The following is a 24,080-nucleotide window of genomic DNA, read 5'->3' as shown; positions in this document are numbered from 1 at the left end:
AGATTGTCACAGATCTCGTTTTAAGGTTAGAAGGTTTACGCGCAAACCGCATAACAAATCTCTTTAGGTTTACATTAAAAGGTTTTGGCTGAGTGAAAATAAGCCTTATTTTGCAATCTGGGTACGCTGTTTACAATCCACCTTTCACGATGCCTATCAACCTTATGGGGCTACCATAATGTTAAAGCCACTTGCTCGGCTGTTCTAGATTTTATGAATTCTGGCCCTTCAAAGTTTGTTAATGATGGCGCTAATCCTTCCANACAGTTAATAAAAGTAATAATATAAAAATATTCCGAATCAGTAAAAAAATATAGTTAAGGTATTTTTAAAAAACATTTTATACAAAAAAAATTTATATTTGAGAAAAATCATTGCTAATTGATATCATAAAAATAGATAAAGAAAGATCAGGTATATTTATTGGAAGTAGTGTTAAACTAGTTTCATAAATTTCAAAAATAATATTAGTTATTGATCCAAAAAATAATTTCAAATATACTGTTTTTAATATGGATCGAAATGAATTGTGATCCACCAATTAGTCTTAATTAATTCATTAACACTTTCTCTCATAGTGTCACAAATGCTTGAGGGTGCAAATTCAGAACTGACTGCTGATTTTAAAATTCTTAAGGCCATGGATTTCAATGGTGGTGATAAAAGTGAGGTAATCCTACTGGATGTTTTGAAATGAAAAGATCATTTTAACCCCTTAACGATCGGTTAATTTTCAAGAAAACGGTCATAAATGTGCAATTTTTTTTTGGATTTTGTATTTGTATTACGTATTTGATTAGTGCTGATATCTAGTTTAAAATAAACTAACTATCTACAATTACCTTAAAAATATTCTGGTACTGCCATCTGGTGTGTAAAATGAGAAATAAAATGTTTTCTGGGCAAGAGAAATGAATTAGTTTTATTCTTATTGGCGCGTTACTACTGAACACTCCAGCCCGTCAATATCACGGGAGCGAGAAATAGAGGGTGAAACCTCAACCCGTCTTTTTCACGGGTGCGAGAAGGAAGGGGTTAAAGTCTACCCAGAAAACATGTAACCTTACGACAACCTTGTGGCGGAGTTTTCTTTTTATTGTCACGAAAATATTTACACTAAAAACCTTTTTTCAATAAAGCAAAAATATTGCAGTTTCAAACCTTTCATCCTAAAAGGATTAAAAATTATTTCTTAAAGCTTTTTTTAAAAAAGTGTTGTCACTTAGGTAAAATGGTCACTTAGGTCCATAATGACGTCTTAGATGACGTCACATTAGCGATAGGATCAAATTGCATTGTCCATTAAAATTTCATGGCAAGGTGGATTTTAGCTGAGCATACAAGACTTGGCGAAAAGAAACCTTATAATTACCTAGATTTAAGATTATTTTCCTTGAGACTAGCTTTATTAAAGGATTTTTTTCACGCTTGAAAACCCTAAGTTAACCTCGATTTAAGGTTTTTATATAGAAGGTTACTTTCCATAGTTTTGGATTAGGGTAATTGGAGTAGAATATAGCAGATTGTACCAGATCTCGTTTTGAGGTTAGAAGGTTTACACGCAAACCGCATAACAAACCTTTTTAGGTTTACATTAAAAGGTTTTTGCTGAGTGAAAATGAACCTTATTTTGATACCTGGCTACGCTGTTTACAATCCACCTTTCACATTGCCTATCAACCTTATGGGGCTACCATAATGTTAAAGCCACTTGCTCATCTGTTCTAGATCTTATGAATTCTGGCCCTTCAAAGTTTGTTTATGATGGCGCTAATCCTTCCACACATTTGAATTACAATTGTTCCAGCACTAAAGTTGACCTCGTCCTAGTCACATCTGATATCAGACAAGTAACTTTAAGTACAGTACTTGATGACCCTGGTTCTAAACATCGACAGATCATGACAAATGACAAATTTAAGGTCCCTGAGAACAAATCGTAGTTCAGAACTTCTAAGAAATTGAAAAATGCAATCTGGTGTCGTTTTAAAACAATGCTTGATTTCAAACTATGGCAAGATATCTTTAATTTTGATTCACACCCGTATAAAGTTATTAAGATAAGACAGATAATAGTTATTAAAGATAAGTTTTTATACTTTGCAAAAAAAACTATCCTTCGGGGTAAGTTAAAAAAATTTGGATCATTTCGAGAGCATGAACTTAACACACAATGGACTGAGAAGAAAAACCGAACTGACTAACAGAACCCCACACGTTATTGCTTTGAGAAAGCAATCTGTCATCTTCAAAAGTGAGATAGTAGGCCAGAAGCGTGCTTCTCTTAAAAATTACATTTCTAATGCTGACAATCAAAAGATCGTAAGAAGGCTTCTAAATGCGCTACTATTGTTAAAAATGAAAATGCTGAGACTCAGAAGGCTTCTTTCAAAGTAAATAACAAAGACCGACCATACTATAGCAGTCGCCTTTTGCAATATTTTACTCGCGAAAAGTTTTTATGCGCCATTGTTTGAAAATCGACGAAAATAGTAAAATGTAAACTGAAATAATCTCGAGAGGTTTCGACTGAACCTACGGATGTCCATCCTATTTTCTTATAATGAATTTTTTAAAGTCCCTAGAGCTAATGATATTCTCGGTCACTTGGTGTCGAATACAGGTTTAGATATTTTAACCTTAAACCTGGGTTGGAGGACTGGTTTTATCCCCTCGCATACCGCAGATATATTAGTATTTCGATTCCAAAGAAAGGCAAAGATTCTCAAGCTATTGATAGCTATATTACCATGCAATTGGAAAATCAACGTAAGCGACAAAAAAAATTTAAAATTGAGATTTTATGTATTTTGCATCTTCGAAAATTAAGCTATTTGCAACAAAAAAATGTTTCAAAAATAAATTTCGCTGTTTTTCTGTTTTCTGTATTGATTTGTTATGAGAGCTTGGAGGACTTTGTGACCCCAACACATTTAGTGTGTACCAATCATAATTTTGTACATTGGTCTCCGAAAGGCGAGGATTGAACTCACGTCCTCTCGGACATAGGCCCAACGCATTACCAAAAATGTTATCCCGGCAGCGAGTAAAATTAGTGGGCGAATTAGTGAACAGATTACGAAACTACCTGAAAAGAACGGAACAGGCGATTCCATGAATTTGAAACGAAGTATGACGTAAAGGGTGAGCGAAACTAGAAACTAAAAAAAGGACCTAAAATGAGATCTAATTGTCAGCGAATGATAGTGAACAAGGATTTGAGGCAATCCCTTCCCCAATTTCTTTGGAAAAGGAAAGAAAAAATTAAGGGCATTATTTTTCGTGCAATATGTTATTAATTGGGCACTCCATTATACCCATATTAATTCCTTCGTATCAGAAACCTAAATACTTATTACACTCAAACTATTGTAATTTTCGGTTTGAATCACAAATCAAAGAGCATCATTTTAACTCACCAACAGGTGAGAACCAACATGGTAAAGCCAGAAAGTGATAAGGAACTTACTTCATCATGATATTTCTGCAAAGCTTCTGCAGCGAGCACTCGCCTGCTATATATTCGATAATCGTTGATATCTCTCAGAGTGCAGATCACTTTTCCCGATTCGGAAACAAATCCTTCTTTCTCCAAGTGCTCTCTCATGGTTTTTCTTTTAAAATAAGATTTTAAATATGGATCGTAGAGACTATTGTATGTGTAATGTGGTTTTTGCAAATTGTATTCGTCATACAGATCCATATCCTTGCTAGGAGGTGGTAGAAACAGCTGCAAAATATTAGAGAGTTTTAGTACTTTGCACACAGTCATATACGTATTTCCTGTGTAGTGTAGATTGCTACAGAGAAGTTTCGGTACTTTACAGAGGCTCTGCTGAATCTCCTGGATAAACCTTTGATCTATTGAGAGGATTTTCGGGCATTGCAACTCAATCTTAATGATTCGGGGGCCTTCCCTTTAAATACGCTTACTGATGAATGCAGACGATATTTTAAGTTACGAAATCACTCATAAAATCTCACTTTCTCTGACTAAACACATGCAATTTTTTTTAATTATTTGAATTTTTAATCATCAAAATATGGAGAATGGACTATCTGGAAATACGGACTATCTGCAAAATATGGTCCTAGTAGTTTAGGACCCCATAATGTTAAATTTCCATACCATACCTAGAGAACTTTTAAGGTTAGTCAAAAAGTTTTGTGCGCAATTATAAAAATCGTTTATCCAAAGATAATTCGAAGGGAAAAAAAATTTTTAACAATTATTTATTATTTTTTTTTTTATTATTTTATTTCATTTAATTAACTATGGGGGAAAAAAGGAGTTAAAACGCATACAGGTCTTCACATCTTAAAGTATGCAATTTTAAATAATAAAATACGAAATTCGGATGAAATAGGTAGAATAGTGTTTGAGTTAATTCTTTTTTAAAAAAACGTATTGTTAAAATTTCATTTCTCGAAAACTATTCGATTGATTACATTCAAATTTTGTATATTACCATTTAATATCAGTTTATCATTTTTATTTGCGAAGTAAAATTGTTGATTTAAGATGTGGCGAAGCACGAAAAAAGGGAAATTAACATTAAGGGTTAAAAAAAAACTCTCAACCGCTCTCTCTTACCATTGGAACCATATTTTCGATATTACGGCTGTATTTTGTGAACCAAAAATTCAAATCCATCTAGAAAATTATGTTTATTCAGAGAAAAAGCGCTTTTGTTTTTAATTTCGTAACTTGAAAAATCGTTTGTGCAAAATAACTAGCATATTAGATTCGCGGACCGCGAATGATTAAGATTGTGCCTTAATACGTGGAAATCTAATCATTAGGTCAAAAGTTATTCGTAATACTCATTTGTGTTTTTTTTTTTTTTTTTTTTTTTTTTTTTTTTTTTTTTTTTTACATGAAAGTGTTAGATGTTAAGTGAAAGTACAATTTTTCGTTATTAAGTCAGTATCACACTGTTATTCAAATAAATTAGTTGTTTGTCATTACAAAAGTATAAAAAATATGCCCAATTTCTTAAATTTACTTTTTATTTTGCACTGAAAAAAATATGGTCAAAACTATGAGAATTTGGAAAAATTACCGCGTTTCTTACTCTATGATGGGAACACCAAAAAGCTGGGTAATTTTCACCGAAGTGCTTTGGTATTGATTCTGGCAAAATCAACAAGAAAATATTGTTTTATAATATGTGATAAAATTTAGTAATTTTATCACACCATAGAGCATGGCATAGAAACCATCTATTCAGTTTTGAAAATTCTCAGTCAGATTTTTTTGAATTTCCTACTCAAAAAAAACATTTTATTATTGCTGAACACACTATACACTGAGTGGCCAAATTATTATGACCACCTCAGAGTTTTATGCAAATGAGTTATTGCGTCGCAGCGTTGCCGCTAGAGGGCAAAGATAACCATAACACGGGAATGCTGGACAAGTGAGTCATCAGTTATACTGTGTTGCTTGCTCAGATATGGGAAAGAAAAGTGATTTAACTGAANACGGAGGGGAGCAACATTGCCCACGCCACACTGCCACAAACCCGTTTATAGGGTGGGCCACATTCACACATCATACACACACACAACAGAGGACAGCACAAGGAGAGAGAGAGAAACATCCATGCCCAGAGCGGGATTCGAACCCGCACCCTATGGCTTCGCAGTCAGGCACGCTAACCGCTCGGCCACCTGGCCGGCGCTGAAAACAATATAAATAATATGTTCGATCCTAAATTCTAAAATACAAAATATTTTTCTCCGCGAACAGTTTTTTGATTGACCTATTGGTGGCAAAATATGTGATGCCCCGTCCACTGATCTCCAGTTTTATCTTAAAAAATCCACTGTAATAATATATTTATTAACTCTATTTCTTTAAGATGTTCAAGATAAATATACGCAAGAAATAATTATTAAAATTAAGCGAAAAATACTTTCGAAAATAACTTGGCAACCTTACTATTTAAACAGGTTTATAATCAGTCCTAGGCATCAGAGCGTGAAAATCGCATTTATCACAAAACTGAAATAATTTATTGTAGATTATTTTTTCGCTTATTTTGTCATAAAGATTCAAAATGATTTTGATTTCTATTCAAGGCGGGAAATCTCACTGCAAAAATTGTTAAGAAAATGGGACTAGTTGCGCCAATATTCAGAAAAACAAAAATAATCGCGGAATTTAAAGTGACATGTCAGTAGCGATGAATTCTATTTCAATTATGCAATTATACTTTTCGTCACATGGCATGCGACGTCGACCAGGCGGGCGTAAAAACCTATGAGATGCGACGTCGATGGAGAAGGGATTAATTTACTTTTCTGTTTTGTACCTTTTAATAAATGCGTGGTATTAAGAGTTAGCCAGAATTTCTAATAAACCATTACCAGAATTTCCAGTAAACCATTACGATATGAACGGAAAAATGACCAAATGAATGGTTTATATAATACCGTATTTTTTGGTTTCATTAACCAGATTTTTGGTATTTTTACCAGAAATGTCATTACCATCCAGTGCGGTAATTTTACCAGATTTTTTTTTCCTTATGTGTGAGTGTTTCGTAAGAATAGCTTTTAATTTTTAAAATCCTTGTCAAATTGAAGTACGAAAAATATACATAGAATAATAGCTCAAAAAAGAAAAAAATACAAAATATTATCGAAACCTGGTGAATTATTAATTAGGAAGATTGAGATACAGCCATCAAACATGTTTGATTGCAGAAGGAAACCAAAAGGTTATAAAAAGCTACTATTAGAAACGCTTTCTAATATTGTGTTTGCTTTGTCTCGACTAAAAATTACTTTACATCCTCTATGTGAATGCACACTTTTTTTTATATTAGTTTTAAATACATTGGTGTCCAATGGTAAAGCACAAGTTTACACTGGACGTATGAGTAAAATTATGCTTTAAGTTTTGGTCACCAATGTAAATATAGCAAGCATATTTTTTAAGTACTTATTTTTTTCTTAAAAATTAAATTACGTTTGGTTCGATTATGTCGCCCTTTCTCTTTTCTATTCAACTTTCGAATTTTTTTATGTTAGTTTTATTTATTTTTTTTATATTAGTTTTAAATACATTGGTGTCCAATGGTAAAGTACAATTTTACACTGGACATATGAGTAAAATTATGCTTTAAGTTTTGGTCACCAATGTAAATTTAGCAAGCATATTTTTTAAGTACTTATTTTTTTCTTAAAAATTAAATTACGTTTGGTTCGATTATATCGCCCTTTCTCTTTTCTATTCAACTTTCTTATTTTTTTATATTAGTTTTATTTATTTATTTTTATATTTGTTTTAAATACATTGTTGTCCAATGGTAAAGCACAATTTTACACTGGACATATGAGTAAAATTATGCTTTACGTTTTGGTCACCAATGTAAATTAAGCAAGCATATTTTTTAAGCACTTAATTTCTTTTAAGAAATAAATGACGTTTGGTTTGATAATGTCACCCTTTCTCTTTTCTATTCAACTTTCTTTTACAACACCAAGAAAAAAATTCGGCTGTATATTTCTTTCCCTACAATATTGTTCATTCAAAATTCGGAATTTTCCATGCATTTCATTTGCAATTTGCATGTATCAACTAATCAATAAGTCATACAAATATTGGCAGATTTTATTACTGCACAAGAATTATGGTAATTTTGTAAACACTTGAAGTTGAAGTTGCTTGCTTACAAGTGTGTAAGTCATTTTCTTTAACGAGAAAATTTGAGATTAAGTGCCGAAAAAGTTTATACTTAATAGCTTCTGAATTTACTTTTTAGAAAATTGAATTTCTTTCAGTTATGTAATGAAATATTTCTAAATCAAGATCCGTAAGGACAAGTTATGGCTTTGAGAAAAGAACTGAAATTAGTTAATAGCATATTTTTAGGGATGAAATATAAAATTTATTGAACATAAAAACTGAAGTAAACTTTTAATGTTTTAATGGAATGTTAATTAGTTAACCTTTTTTGCAAAAAGAATCTCTTTAACCCTTTGACGCTAGTGGGACACAGGTGCCCCTTTTATCAATTTTTTCCGACGCCTTAATTACAAGGAAAAATAGATTTTTTTGTATTTTTTAATTATGAAAAACAGTTCCAATAATTACTAAAACAAATCTGTTAGATTAATGGAAATATATTTGTGCTAAACTTTAAATTCCAAAAAAAGCAGTTTTTGAATTTTTATTCATATCAATAATTAACTTTGTAAATTAAAAAAAATTCAATTATGAATTATTGTTTATCTTAGAAATAAGTGCAAATAAGTACAAATTTGAAAAATTGTTGTTTGGAAGTGAGCCATGTTGAGAAAATTTTACTTTGAACGTAACAATAGACACCGGTGCCTTATGCTGTATTTCACAACCGAAAACTATTAGAATAGAGAATCAATGGGTTTAAAAAAAATAGTTTCTTTTTTTTAAATCTCCAAACCAAATCTCCATATGTACAATCTATTTGTGTTTTTCAACCTACCAACAAATAAAAAAGTTCCATTTTTTAAACGGAAAATATCGCCATATAGTTGAAACTCTTATAAAAACAAATTCTACTGCATAACTTACTTCTTTATTTACTGGGGTCATTGTCATTCCATAGGGGTATTCTCCAACAGGTAGTTTAGTGGAGAGAGGTAAAATACTCCAAGAAGGCAGTGAGTTTTCTGGGACAGTTCCATCCAGACGTTTATAACCTAAGCAATCGAGAACATCTTTCTTTGGCCTAGCCAAATATTCCATTCTGTCAGACAACTTGGGCTTCCCTTTAAGTTTAATCTTTTGCACTTGAGCTTCAACTGAATACGGTTCTGTCGGCCCTGTATCTTCTGTATCTACTTTATACACTCTTCTCTGTTCTATTGATCTAACTGGTGGTTCTGGCTCGAAATCATCATCTTCAGTTGGTCCTATTGCTGCAGTCAGATCGTAAAGTTTATCTTTTCCTTCTTCTATCTCTTTTTCTTCGTAAATAACACCAACATCGTATACCTTCTGTCTCTTTGCTTCCTCTGATTCAACTGTTGGTTCTACATCTGGTGGCTCAGTAAGTCCAACTCCTTCTTTACCGGCGAATACTCTTGTATGTTTGATAGCTGTTTCCTGTGGTCTGGGTTCTGTGCCTATAGGTTCTGTTGGACCTCTAAGGCCTACGAGATCTTCTTTCCGTGGTCGACCAACTAGTATTTTAGTTTTAGGTTTTGGACTACTTTCTGAAATTTTCTGCTCATATTTTCTTTCTTTTTCTGCCTCTATAGTTTTTTCTTTGTGAACAACTCCAAAGTCATAAATCTTTTGCCTCTTTGCTTCCTCAGATTCAACTGTTGGTTCTACATTTGATGGTTCTGTAAGTCCAACACCTTCTTTACCGGCAAATACCCTCGTATGTTTGATAGTTGTTTCGTGTGGTCTAGGTTCGGTAGCTAATGGTTCTGTCGGACCCTTAAGACCTTCTATATCTTCTATTTGAGGCCGTACAGCTAGTATTTTAGTTTCAGACCCTATTTTACTTTCTAAAGGTGGAGTTTCTTCAGGGTGAGTGACACCAATGTCGTATACCATCTGCCTTTTTGCCTCTTCTAATTGAGCGCTTGGTACCACATTTAGTGATTCAGTGAGTTCGGCTCCTTCTTTTAGTGTTAATACTCTCGGATGTTTGATTATTGTTTTTTGTGGCTCATCTGTACTTAATGGTTCTGTTGGACCCCTAAGTCCCTCCGAATCTTCTTTCCGTGGGGTGAAAAGCACTTCAATGTTTTGCTCGATTTTTGGAATATCAGTTTTTTCTTCGATTTCTTTTGTTTGATGTTTATAAAGTGTGGACTCTAGTTGTAAGGATTCATCATCATCGAATATTTTAGTGGAACCCCCTTCAGATGTTCCCTCATAAACTTCTTCATGTTTCATTTCTTCTCTTTGTGGTTCTGGCTCAGCACTATACGGTTCAGTAAGTTTAGAAGATTCAATATAATCCTCTGCATCTTCCGAAGTAGTTTCATTATATTTAGACTCATCAATAGGTATGTTTAAACGAATTTTTTCAGCTTTAGCTAAAAACTTTGCTGTAAACGGTTGTAACGATTCATCATCATCGAATGTTTCAGAGGAACTACTTTTACCTGTTTCCGTATGAACTTTTTCATGTTCCATTTTCTTTATTTGTGGTTCTGGCTCAACATTATATGGTTCAGTAAATCCAGGAGTTTCCTTTATAACATCATCCAATGTATTAGTGGAACCCCCTTCAGATGTTCCCTCATAAACTTTTTCATGCTTCGTTTCTTCTCTTTGTGGTTCTGGCTCAGCGCTAGACGGTTCAGTAAGTTTAGAAGATTCAATATTATCATCTGTATCTTCCGAAGTAGTTTCGTTATATTTAGACTCATCAATAGGTTTGTTTAAACGAACCTTTTCAGCTTTAGCTAAAAACTTTGCGGTATACGGCTGTAACGATTCATCATCATCGAATGTTTCAGAGAAACCACTCTTACCTGTTTCCTTAGAAACTTTTTCATGTTCCGTTTCCTTTATTTGGGGATCTGGCTCAAAACTATAGGGTTCAGTTAATCCAGAAGTTTCAACGTAATCATCCGTGTCATCTGAAGTAGTTTCTCCATATTTAAGTTCATTCGTAGGTAATTTAAACCGAACTTTTCCAGTTTTGGCTGAAAACCAAGCAGATTCTGGTTGTAACGATTCAGCAGGAGCAGCTTCAGACGATCCCTCATAATTTTTTTCCTGTTCTATTTTTTCTTTTTCCAGTTCTGACCCAACACTGTGCGGATCAGTATGCTCTGATGTTTCATAGTAATCATCCGATTCTTCTGAAGAAGTTCCGTCACATTCAGTCTCATTCGTACCTAATTTTAACCGAACTTTTTCGTTTTGGGCTCGAAACCATGCGGTGTGTGGTTGCTGGGTTTGTGTTTGAGGCTTCGTTTTTTCTGCAGGTTTTGTTTCTCTTTCAGATTGATCCTCCAGCTGAGATACATCTCTTGAAACATTCTCTTCTTCATTTTCTTCATCATTTCTATCATTTGAATTTTTATCTCTGGAGTTGTTTTCGGATGTCATATAAAAATTTGGAAGGGTAAAAATTTATAAGCCAGAATTTATCTCAATTATGCGTACACTACAATTTAAGCGTTAATATTGTTAAGTTAGCCCTATTGTTAAAACATATCGAAACCAAAGAATGTTTGTTTTTAAAATTTTGTGAAGATAAACAATTGAAATTTTGAAATTCATTGTTAACAGTATATAGCTTTTGGAAATATATTGCTTTCATGTTATGAAATTAAGTCAGAAAAATCGCCTTATATATCTAATTTAAATCAATTACTAGTACAAGATATAACAATTAAACAACTTATCCAAAAAATTGACATTTCGAAATGAGCTGTTTTTTCAAATTGGACACCAAAGTAATAGAATATTGATATTTGGTTTTTAAAAGGAGAAACGCAGCAAACATATTTTTCAAATTATAAAACTGAGGGATTATATTTATCAGAAAAACATAATGAAAAGTTTCGTTTATACATTTATTTTGATGTCATCAAAAAAAAACTATTAGTTCATAATATTTTTTTAACGGTTGGCACTGAACTTTCACTCTTCACCTGAGAGGATGTCGGAACTGTTGCTCACTTAACGTTACCCAGTGGGTACCTATAGGTACCCACTGGGTTCATGTATGGTTCATATATTCATATAGGTTCATATATGAACCTAAGTCACGGAGGCGAGCAACATTATCCACACCACACTGCCACAGATACCCGTTCATAAGGTGGGCCACATTCCCACACCACACAACAAAGAAAACAACACACAGAGAGGGAAACATCCATGCATTGAGCGAGATTCGAACCCGTAGCCACTGTCGCACTAGAGCTGCACAATGGGCTATTGGCGACGGTTTGAGAAACATACCTGAGGATGATCCGAAGACATGCCATAACGATTCTGATCCTCTGCAGAGGGGATAGCACCCCCGCTTCGGTAACCCAACGACCTGCACGCAAAGTCGAGCACTTTACGGTAGCACAGTTTAACGAGAGCCAATACCGCACACCCTCGGTCCCTACACAGACTGATCCAAGTGGTCACCCACCCGCACACTGACCGCAGCCAATGATGCTTGACTTCGGTGATCTGCTGGGAACTCAAGCAGGCGTATACCAAGTAACTTTTCAGTTTCATCCTCTTCGTTATTCTCCAATTTTACATATACAGAGGGTCATTCCTGATTTTATAAAGCTATAATAAACAACTATAACAAATAGAACATAACTGCAGGAACACTTCACTAAATACATACCTATTCAAAATTTTTGCAAACCTCCGTTTCATGTTTGAATTTTTGGTGCCCAGCAAATATTTATTTAAATTCCAACATGCCACCATTGACGATATTAAGAGCTTTTAAATCATCCTCTTTCCATTATGGTTTAGCCATATTTCGATTTTCAGAAATCTTGTTTTGATTTTTGTTCTTATCCTCTAAGCTATGAATGAATTTGTTGACAGTTGAGGACTCAATTTGATATTTCCAATGTCCCTCTGACTGCAATTTTGCGTCTTGCAGCTTCAAAAGCAGGGAATCCCTTCCCTTCACTTTTATATCAATGACTTATTTCGGTCCAGTTGACTGCATACTGCCATCTAACGGTTTTTTGCGTCGTTAGAAACTTAATTACTTAATTTCTTTCTCTTTTATAGATAGTTTGGCTTCCCTTATATTTGCTTATACTCATTCGTCATTTCACTGATTCACGCATTCAATAGCTATTCAAATCAATAGTACTCTGATTCACTGATTCATTGATTTCCTTTGTGGCATCTAAACCAAAGATTGACATGTTACAAACCTATAGGTTTTACAAAACAATCAATTGCATTGTTTTTCTATTTTATGAAAGGTTTTTTTCAGCTTTATTTGTATTGTTCATTTAATACTGGTTTTCGGAATCCAGAGAATAAATTATGAACCAGTCTGTACTATTTACACATCACTATTTAGATAATCATAAAAATAAATAATAAAGAGTATTTTTAAAAAAATTATAGATTTTTTTAAAAAGTACTTTTTAAAAATATATTCTTGGCCTACAGCATGTAACTTTCCCGTAATTATTCTATTCGCACCACTTTTCAAAATTTTACACATTATATTTTTTAAAACTTCTAACATCAAGATTATTAAAGAATGAAAAATATGAGTCCTTATATTTTGCGCCTAACCATTAGCATAAAGTTAAAAAATTATATATTTAATCACATTGCTTATCAAGAAATTAAATATTTTATCACACACACATATTACGCATTTCAATAGATTTTGAATATTAAAATATAACGCGTAGCTAGTTCCCTACACTGAAAATTATTCAAACCATTTTTTTGTTTCTTTTTTGCTTATTACAACTTATATAATAATCATAAATAATTCATTTTTCAATTTATATATCTTCCTATGTTCCGCACTAATTAAAAAATAAGAATTAAAAAAAAACTGAAATATGTGCTTACAGAACATACAATTAATTTAAATGCATAAAAACCAATTTCTTGTTACACGACATCCTATGAAACATTTATACTTTCATGCTTTTAATTTGTAATTTCTTAATTATCTATGTTTGTTATAATTGTCAAATTAAAACCATCATAGAGAGTAAAATATTTAATTTGTATAAATTCTAATTTACTAAAACCTTCAAGATAAACATTTTAATTAAAAGCTTTATTTGTTTATAAATTCCCTCATGAATAATGTGCAAAAAATATCTTTTTGTATATTTTTTAACCAAAACATATCTTAATCAGACATATTTTTTGCCAAATCTTAAAAGACGTATTTGCACAACTAATTAAAAAATGTCTATATATATGGTCAATAAAATTATATAAAAACTATTCCTCACTCAATTAAGAAAATTTTCTCATTGAAATATTTGAGACTTAAAACAAATAGGAAAGTTCCAAATAAATTTTAAATAGAAGCTATTATAAAGTTATTTAAATAATTAGTAATATCCTAAGTTTTCTAATAGAAGCCTCATGCTTACTAAGTAGTTTTGTTGAAAATAAAACTCATTAAATGTTATTAGGCTGTTAAAAAAGTTCTGCAACACTTGCGAAAATTTCAACTTTCATGAATTTTTATTTCGCGTTGTTGTTTCCAAGTGTTCTTAGTTTATACTTTCATCAATAAATTCTAAATGACTTTAGATAAAACTGAACTTCGGGTTCAGATTCGTTATTGCTATGTACGATATCTTAGAGCAAGGGATGCTGCAAAGGTGTAGCAGAATTTTTTTAACAACCCAATGTTGTTTTGTCGAATCCCTAAGTTGCCGACGCAACTAGACCAATTCCGTAAGTCTAAAAACAGAAAAAGTTTTTAAAAAAACCTTGACAACTTTAAAATCAATACAGTTTAAAATATGCTCGGGATATGCTAGAGCAGTCCTACTCCTTTTGAAAATACTAAAAATCTTCTGTTCTTGTACATGTGAGGTAAACTTCTAGTGACCTCTGGCAAAGCTTGATATGCAAGTCTGCTGACTTCGAAGATCCTGAAAAAGTCGGGCTCCTCTGTACTTTCTCTGGACCAGAGCGTTTTAAGTAATACCAATCACGTGGGCCTGGATAGCCTGGTTGGTAGGGCGCTGGGATCAGATCCAAGAGTTCGTGGGTTCGGTCCCAGCCGACCAAAGACTCCCCGTGTAGTAAATGGTAACTGATGCACGTTAAATTTGTCGAGTCGCAAAGTCCTCCATGTTCCCTTAACAAATCAATACCTCTGGGGTACTGATTCTGGAGTTACCTTGTCTTCTGGATTGGTTCAAAATTACAAGGCTATGGAGTTGAACATTAATATCGTAAACCCCAAAATTGGATCGGCTGTTCAACGACGGATATTAAAAAAAAATACCAATCACGTGGTGGCTCAAGGAACAGAGCGTTCGTCCTCAAATTAGGTGAAGTTTCCTCCCCTTGTAAGTGACAAACAAATCACAAAACCTTTCTCTCCTAAGTACTTTCATAATTTTTGAAGTGCCTCAAATTAAATATCTAGCAATAAAACTTCAATTCAATCAAATTAAATATCTAGCAATGAAAGAGTTTAATCTTCGTAAATCTACTTGATTCATCGAAACCACAAGAATCACGAGTTGTCGCGAGAGGAATTGTTTCCGCGACGAAATGTGCTGACGATGAACTGTCTCCCCCCAACGAAGCGTGTGCGATGGATTGTCCCACGTGGAATACACCATGATGATGCACGACGAATTGAAGTGACACCAGTTTTTAAATAATTGGTGGTAGTGGTAGTAGTAATACTTTGTTTACGTTGCACTAGAGCTGCAGAATGGGATATTGGGGGCGGTCAAGGAAACATAACTGAGAATGATCCGAAGGACATGCCATCATAATTTTAATCCTCTGCAATACACTTAATATTTTGATTTTCAAACACTTTGTTAAAATAACTGTCTCAAAAGTAGAAGTAGTAGTAGCAGTAGTTAATTTAGGTCGCACTAGATCTGCACAATGGGCTATTGGCGACAATCTAGGAAATATCCCTGAGGATGATCCGAAGGCATACCATCACAATTTTGATCCTCTGCAGAGGGGATGGCACCCCTGCTTCGGTAGCCCAACGACCTGCACGCGAAGTCGAGCACTTTACGGTAGAACAGTTTAACGAGGACCAATACCGCACACCCTCGGTCCCTACGCAGACTGATCCAAGTGGTCACCCACCCGCACACTGACCGTAGCCAGTGATGCTTGACTTCGGTGATCTGCTGGGAACCGTGTCTTATCGATCAGCCCACTGCGGGACGCTAATTGGTGCATTTTAGCTCTTATGCTTAAACTTCTTTTTTTCATTTATCAAAGTCATGATAAAATATATATTTTTAACAAGTTACTTATTTCCTGTTTTTAATTACATCGCATGAATATGTCTTTTGTTCACATTTTCTTGTTGCCTTTAAAATTCAAAAATTTCTTGTTGTGCTTAAACATTTGAAACGATGTGTTTTGCAAATTATTTGAGAGGGTCGCTGAGCAGTACCATGGGTACCGAGATCTGAAGGAAAATTTCCTTCCCCTACAGATCTATGTCTACATTGGTAAAATGGTCATCTATCGGTGGGGTTCTGAGCTAAGACGTACTTCCAACCCTTCGGCGATATCTTGAAAAATGGAAGAAGTCCTTTACTGACCTAATTTGCAAAAGCCCAATGGCTGGTGAGTTGGGCTTGTCTAAGTGACATTTAAAACAACAAGAATAATGAAGGCTCAATATCCAAAAAAGATTATTCTGAGACTGCTAATTTGTGATATTATAGATCTTCTGCTTAAAGTTTTGACACAGCCTATATTTTTTTTCTATTTATCAAAGTCATGATAAAATAAATATTTTTCTGTAAATTTCTTATTTCCTGTTTTTAATTACATTGCATGAAATTTTCTTTTTGTTTACATTCTCTTGCTGTTTTTAATTTTTTTTTTTTTTTTTTTTTTTTTTTTTTTTTTTTTTTTTTTTTTTTTTTTTTTTTTTTGAGATGAAGTGTTTTTTGAGACGGAAGTGTTTTTCGGGATGAAGCGTTTTTTGAGACGGAAGTGTTTTTTTGAGATGAAGTATTTTTTGAGATGAAGTGTTTTTTGAGACGGAAGTGTTTTATAAATTATTTGAAATAATCCATCGAACTAGCAAATGTATGTTTCTTTTCCTGAACTGTCGAAATTATTATCTCATCATCAACGTGTAGTGCGTTAGAAGATTGAAAAAAAGAAACCCCCAAAACACTTTCAATAATAATTTATTTCTCATTCAAAATAAATACATATTTTTATAAAATTAATACATTCACGATTATATTCACACAAAAATTTAAGTTATCCTAATTTGTTCTTTTTTAATCATTTCACTATAGTACCTTTTCAATCATTTCACTATAGAACCTTTTTATTGAATCTACGCATTGAATAATATCTACAAAGGCACATATAATTGATGCTTAGATGATATTCAAATATTTTTCACTTTCCGTTGAGAAATATAACGATTTCAATTATCTACATAAAAATTACGCTAGCATGCAAAAGCATTTTTTAATCTATGTATTATTTTTTTAGCAGAAAGTATTTCATAAATTAATTTCATGCATGTTTTTCATAACAATTCTTCATATATTAACAACTTTTTCCTTAGAGAAATTATTTTCGACTGACTTAGTTTAAACTAATAATCGTTTTTATGTAATTACTTTCACTTAGGTATAAAAAAAAATTCAATTCATAAAATTTCCAAATAACAGATATTCGAACAATATTTCATTATAATACATTTTTATTTCTTATAATTGGCAATTAAATAGAAGATAAAAATGTAAAACTAAATGAATTCATGAAATTTCCAATCAAACCACATTTAATAATCATTAAATTTATTTAGTTTTCCATTATTGGCAATTTAATAAAATATTAAAATGTGAAATTAAATGAATTCTTATAATTCTATTCATAAAATTTCTAAACACCACATGTTCAAACCGTATTTAATAATTTTGGAACTAAATTTATTCTATTTCTTATTTTTGGCAATAAAATAAAAAAAATTAAAATGTGAAATTAAATGAATTCATTAAATTTAATTCATATTTAATAGTTTTAGAACTAAATTTATATTATTTCCTATAATTGGTAATTAAAAAAAAGTACAAATGTGAAAAATTGTTTCATATAATAGGATAATTAATGAGAAAAAAAATTTTTGAAATATTTAATTTCTTTTTTCTGGTTTCATCTGCTAAAGAAAAAACGAAAAACTTCATTCTTATACAAGTTGCTTCGTATTGGCCGGCCTTAATAAATATTTATATAAACCATTTTTAAGATCAACAAGAATATACACTTTAAGATATGGGTCTTAAATTAATGTTCAACCTATGAAATAAGAAAAACTGCGTAATTAAATTATGAAATTTTGATGAAGAACGTAAAAACCCAATTTGGTTGCTGGATGAAATTTCAATTTGTATCTAATAGTCAGCAATAAAGCAAGATTTATTTTTTCTGACTCGCTTTCCTCAGTAGTGATGAGTTAGACTTTTTTTCTCATTGAAATATCAATTTGAGACTCCTCCTCATTTATATGATTCTTTGACGTCATTCTTAATGAAAGTTCTAAAAAATTTTGTTAAGGGAAGACATTACGATATTCCTTGTACATTTTTTAAATGATTTTTATTATAACCAATGAATGAAACACAAGACTTTATAAGAGATTCCTTCGTCTTTTATCATTGTAAGCCATCTTGCAGCGTTAAATAATGACAGTTACACAGCTCTAAATGAATAATTAGTCTATGTTTTCATTTAGTCTATGCTTTTATTTAGTCGATATTTTAATCAAAATGATTAATTAGTCTATTTTTCGTGCGGTATTTTAAAAGGTCTTAAAACTAAACAGAATTTCCTCTGAAATTTTAAGCCTAAGACACTTTTTTTTTAAAAAAAAACTTAACATCATAATAAATCATCCTTTGATATGAACACTTAGTTTCGAAAACAATTTAACTTTACTTTTTCTTAGAACTATTTCAGATTTTTGACACGCTTATTCATGATTCTTAACTAGAAATGTACGGAATTATTTTGTTTCTTGCTGTCCTATAGAGAAAACTGAGTGTTAATTTTGATGCTATTTTTAACTTAATTATTATCCTAAATCTAATAATACTAGGCTGTTTTATAATATTTTAAAAAAAGATTTAAACTATGTAATTACAAAAAAAAAATTAAGTTCAATAAAATTTCTGTGTATATAATATAGTACATAGAGTTTAAATACCGTATAGGACTAATAATTTCGTTAAATCAAAGATTACAAATATTTTGAAAAAATAACGTTTTAAAAATAATAATAAATTTCAAAAGTGTTTTTTGTTAAAGTTCAAATTAGCAAACAAAGTGTTGTTTTTCAAAATATTTGTAAAATCCAGAGTTAACTTTGGAATTTTATAACAAAACAACGTTAATTCCAATTTTGAAATTTTCAGCTTTTACCGTTTAAAACGCAAATAATAAAGTTTCGGTAGAAAAGTTTTAAATTAAAGCAACCTTTAACAACCAGCAGCGATATATTTAAAACTAAAAATTTTAATTTTTGATAACTTATAACTCAATAGATTGCTTCGAAATGGACGAAATATACAGCGTTATTCATAATTCCCTCTGTTTACTACAACCTTATGTTTACTACAACAGGCTTCAGTGGAACATGTTACTGCCATCTACCGGCAACTGCTTAAATTAAAACTTGAATACTTTCGGAATAATTTCATATGCTCTTTTTTGCCATATTCGTCTTCGTTTTTTTACTAAAACGCTTCGAAACCCCGGAGGGAATTATGAATAACCCTGTATATTATATGCATGATTTTTTAACATTAAAGGTTAAATTATGTACTCAAAACATAACAAAAAACATTTTAGTTTCATTTTCGAGAGTTTTCTTTCGGTTTTGTCTGACAGCTCACGAAGAAACTACTATAACTTAATTTCTATAAATCGGAAATCAAAATTTAAAGGGTTTTGAAAAACTAATGAAATAAATTTGAATATGGATATTAAAAAAATTCAAATTTTCGTCAAAATCACCCATTTTCTCTCAGTCAGATACCTGAGAAAATCACTCCCCGATAAATTATAAAGTTAACCATTACCAATTAAACCATTACCATTTACTCCAAAAAATAAAATTATTTCCTCAACATGGAACAAAATATTTGCTTAAAAGAAAACAAACTTAATTTTTGTACAGTGTAAATTTTACAAGGGATGTTAAACTATCTTCAAAAGATGTTGAAATATGTCATAACGAAGCAGTGAAGAAGGTATCCACTTCCTTGATGGTTAAACCATGTTACGAGCTGGCATTATCTGTAATGAAAACAATTATGGTAGTTATAAAATTATTTGAATTATTTTTGAAGCGGATCTTAGTAAAAGCATTAATTAGAATACCGAATGTATACCACTCTTAAAAATGAAACTCCCACTTTTGATGATTCAGCAATCCTTGAGCTATGTCACATTAATTTTGAAAATAATTTCTTCACGTGATTTGTGACAAGACACGAACTTTCAAATATATGACGAAAATGTTTCCTCAACTCGAAACCTCATCGTAGTGCATTGTGGGAGGTTGTTAACTACTCTAGAATAACGAAATTAAAATGAAGACTAGACAGTCGAAAATAGTGCCCAAGTAAGCCCACTGATGTGTATGGAAGTCAAAGGATTGGCCTCGAGCCCGGAAGATCCCGGGATCGAATCTCGCTCCGGGCATAGGTGTTATTTATCTCTATAATTCTTCTGTTGTTATGGTAACATTGATCCACACGTATGGCGCTCACGATAAAGTGATCATTTATTAGGAAATTTAGATACTTAAGGTAGTGATCTTTATGACCGTCAAAGAGTCGGCCTCGTGCCAGGAAGGTCCCGGAGTCGAATCTCGCTCCGGGAAGTGGATTTTATTTGTCTCTCTATAATTCTTCTGTTGTTAGGGTGACATTGATCCACATGTATGGCGCTCACGATAACGTGATCATTTATTAGGTAATTTAAATACTTAAGGTAGTGATCTGTATGACCGTCAAAGAGTTGGCCTCGTGCCAGGAAGATCCAGGAGTCAAATCTCGCTCCGGGAAGCAGATTTTATTTGTCTCTCTATAATTCTTCTGTTGTTGGGGTGACTTTGATCCACATGTATGGCGCTCACGATAAAGTGATCATTTATTAGGAAATTTAAATACTTAAGGTAGTGATCTGTATGGCCGTCAAAGAGTTGGCCTCGTGCCAGGAAGATCCCGGAGTCGAATCTCGCTCCAGAAAATTGTTATTTATCTTTCTGTTCTATCTGTAATTCTTCTATTGTTAAGATGACATTGATCCCCATATATGGTGCTCACGATGAAGTGATTATTTAGTAGAAAAGTTAAATACTTTAGACACTATAAGTTTTTCTCTTTTTTNCTAAAATATCACTACTATTTTAATCAATAAAAAAAATATATCATTAATTTTGATTTCCTCAAAGAAGTAAAAACTGCTTCGTCGCAGACGAAACTTCGTGATATTTGAGTATCTATTTTTTACGGTATGGGTGCTTCAAAAATGATTTGTGACTGGAATTCAATTTAAAAAAAAAAACAGACGAAATCATGTAGAAATGTGCAATTCGCCACATTCTGCTGCGAAAACGTAATTTTTAAAAATTAGACCGAAAAAATTCTTGCCTTTAAGTTGTTGCTTGGGGCATTTTACGCGCAGAAGTACTTTGATTTCAATTTTAACAATTTTCAAGAAATGTCCGCAATATTGTTAAAGTTCTTTATCGATTGGAATTTTAGTAATAATTTAACTGTCCGGCAGCCATTAAATCACATAAACCATCTCTTGTTCGGGACATTTTTTCAGCACAGTCTGCATCAGAAGTATTAAAATTATATCTCTCTCATCCATCTCTTTCCTGAGATAAGACAAAAATTTTATCCATTGCATGATGTCCTACTTTCCCAACCACCTCCGCAGATATAACCTGAGTATCGTACACGCTATTACTCGAAAAAGGCTAACCCCATCACCAATAATTGATATGACATTATGTGCCACCACAGCACCGTTTAAGATTAAAGTTTCTACAACCATTATAGAAAGGATCGAAATTAAATCTAAGTAATTACTTCATAACTAAATTTTTATCTCGATAAAAGTGCAAAATTATTCTAAATAAATACTTAACTTATTACTAACTTTTCAAACCTTACAAAAGGAATCTAAATAAATATTTCACGTATAACTTATTTTTTAACGCTACTTAAAATATTACTAAAGACAACCTAACAAAAGGAATCTAAATAAATATTTCACGTATAGCTTATTTTTTTAACGCTACATAAAATATTACTAAAGACAACCTAGCAAAAGGAATCTAAAGAAATATTTCACGTATAGCTTATTTTTTAACGCTACGTAAAATATTACTAAAGACAACCTAACAAAAGGAATCTAAACAAATACTTCACGTATAGCTTATTTTTTAACGCTACTTAATTATTATTTAAGACAACCTAACAAAAGGTATCTAAATAAATATTTCACGCATAGTTTATTTTTTAACGCTACTTAAAATATTACTAAAGACAACCTAACAAGAGGAATCTAAATAAATATTTCACGTATAGCTTATTTTGTAACGCTACTTAAAATATTACTAAAGACAACCTAACAAAAGGAATCTAAAATATTTCATGTATAGCTTATTTTTTAACGCTACGTAAAATATTACTAAAGACAACCTAACAAACGGAATCTAAACAAATACTAAGTTATAACTAAGTTTTTAACACTACTTAAAATATTACTAAAGACAACCTAACAAAAGGAATCTAAATAAATATTTCACGTATAGCTTATTTTTTAACGCTACTTAAAATATTACTAAAGACAACCTAACAAGAGGAATCTAAACAAATACTAAGTTATAACTAATTTTTTAACGCTACTTAATTATTATTTAAGACAACCTAACAAAAAGAATAATGACTATAGTGTTGCCATTAGGTAGAGAAATACCCGAGTTTATGGTGCCACATAAGAGTTGTTGTTGTTGCTATTGTAGTTAATTTACGTCGCACTAGAGCTGCACAACGGGCTATTGGCGACGGTCTGGGAAACATCCCGGAGGATGATCCGAAGACATGCCATCACAATTTTGATCCTCTGCGGAGGGGATGGCACCCCCGCTTCGGTAGCCCGACGACCTGCGCGCGAAGTCGAGCACTTTACGGTAGAACAGTTTAACGAGGACCAATACCGCACACCCTCGGTCCCTACGCAGGCTGATCCAAGTGGTCACCCACCCGCACACTGACCGTAGCCAGTGATGCTTGACTTCGGTGATCTGCTGGGAACCGTGTCTTAACGATCAGTCCACTGCGGGACTGCCACATAAGAGAAATAATTATATATATTGTAGATTTTTTCAAGCTTCTTGACTTAAGTGTACAGTACTGCTCAGTAGTTAAATATCAAAATGATTCTTTGCTGTGATGAATGAAAAGAGACGTACAGTTCGCCAAAAAAAGCAGATCACCCTGCATAACTTTTGATCTAATGATCGGAACTTCACGCTCTAGGACTCAAACTTAATGATTCGAGGGAGTGACCTCAAATATGTTAATTAATTAGTGCAGACGATATTTTATTTTGCAAAATTAGAAACAAAAACGTTCTTTCTCTGAATAAACATACCTTTTTTTTCAACGGATTTGGATTTTTCACCCTCAAAATATAGATGGTAGCCGCAATCTGGGGAATATGGTCCCCTTAGTTTGATCAGGAGAGCGATACAAAGTTTGGAGCGATGCAAAGTTAATTTAACTTTTTGCGTATTATGCAATATCACGAGAACTCATTGAGCGAATTGGAAAAAAAAATTTTAGAGAATTATAAAATTCGTTCATCCAAAGACTCCATACCAAAAATTAATTTTGGAGAATATCTATTATTTTTTATTATTTATTTAATAGTAGTCAAAAGAATTTTGAACTTAAGGCCTACACCCTTTTAAAGTACGTAATTTTACCTAACAAAATATAAAATTTGAACAAATAAGATCGAATAGTTTCTGAGAAATGCAATTTTAAAAAAGTCGTAAATTTAAAATACGATTTCTTAGGAACTATTCAGAGGATTTCATTCAAACTTGGTATATTATCATCCAAAATTCCACCGCTTTAATATGATATAAAAAATTGTATACTGTTTTATTTTTTGGTACACTGTGTATAGGGGAGAGTGGGGTCAATTGTAACAGGGTACGATTGTAACAGAGCAAAAATTTCGAGTGTCGGGTTCCAGATTTGGTTCCAAGGTGGCACACAAGGTGTATTTAATAAATCTACATGTACACCCCTGCTGGCAACCATTTTTATGTACTTTTGAAAGAGTTACATCACAAAAGATATTTTCAATTATATGAATATACATATAG

At 32.3% G+C, this 24,080-nt stretch overlaps 2 protein-coding genes across 2 annotated transcripts in view; both read right to left on the bottom strand.

Moving 5' to 3' along the window:
- LOC139426301 (probable serine/threonine-protein kinase kinX) overlaps nt 1-11,072 on the bottom strand; it is a 31,521-nt gene extending 20,449 nt beyond the window's left edge. The window contains exons 1-2 of the mRNA XM_071184546.1: nt 8,564-11,072; nt 3,470-3,730 (exon numbers count right to left, since the gene is read on the bottom strand). Coding sequence (XP_071040647.1) covers nt 3,470-3,730; nt 8,564-11,068 — 2,766 coding nt within the window. The 5' untranslated portion in view covers nt 11,069-11,072. The remainder of the gene's footprint in view (nt 1-3,469; nt 3,731-8,563) is intronic.
- Nucleotides 11,073-16,819: 5,747 nt separating this feature from the next.
- Nucleotides 16,820-24,080, bottom strand: part of LOC107453291 (cilia- and flagella-associated protein 36) — a 31,196-nt gene continuing 23,935 nt past the window's right edge. The window contains exon 8 of the mRNA XM_043049860.2: nt 16,820-19,960. Within this exon, the coding sequence (XP_042905794.1) occupies nt 19,944-19,960 (17 nt within the window). The 3' untranslated portion in view covers nt 16,820-19,943. The remainder of the gene's footprint in view (nt 19,961-24,080) is intronic.

Source organism: Parasteatoda tepidariorum, chromosome 8 (genome assembly GCF_043381705.1).
Source record: "Parasteatoda tepidariorum isolate YZ-2023 chromosome 8, CAS_Ptep_4.0, whole genome shotgun sequence".
Lineage (NCBI taxonomy): Eukaryota > Metazoa > Arthropoda > Arachnida > Araneae > Theridiidae > Parasteatoda > Parasteatoda tepidariorum.
The sequence above is the reverse complement of the archived record's forward strand: the minus strand, read 5'-3'. Positions and strand labels throughout refer to the sequence as shown.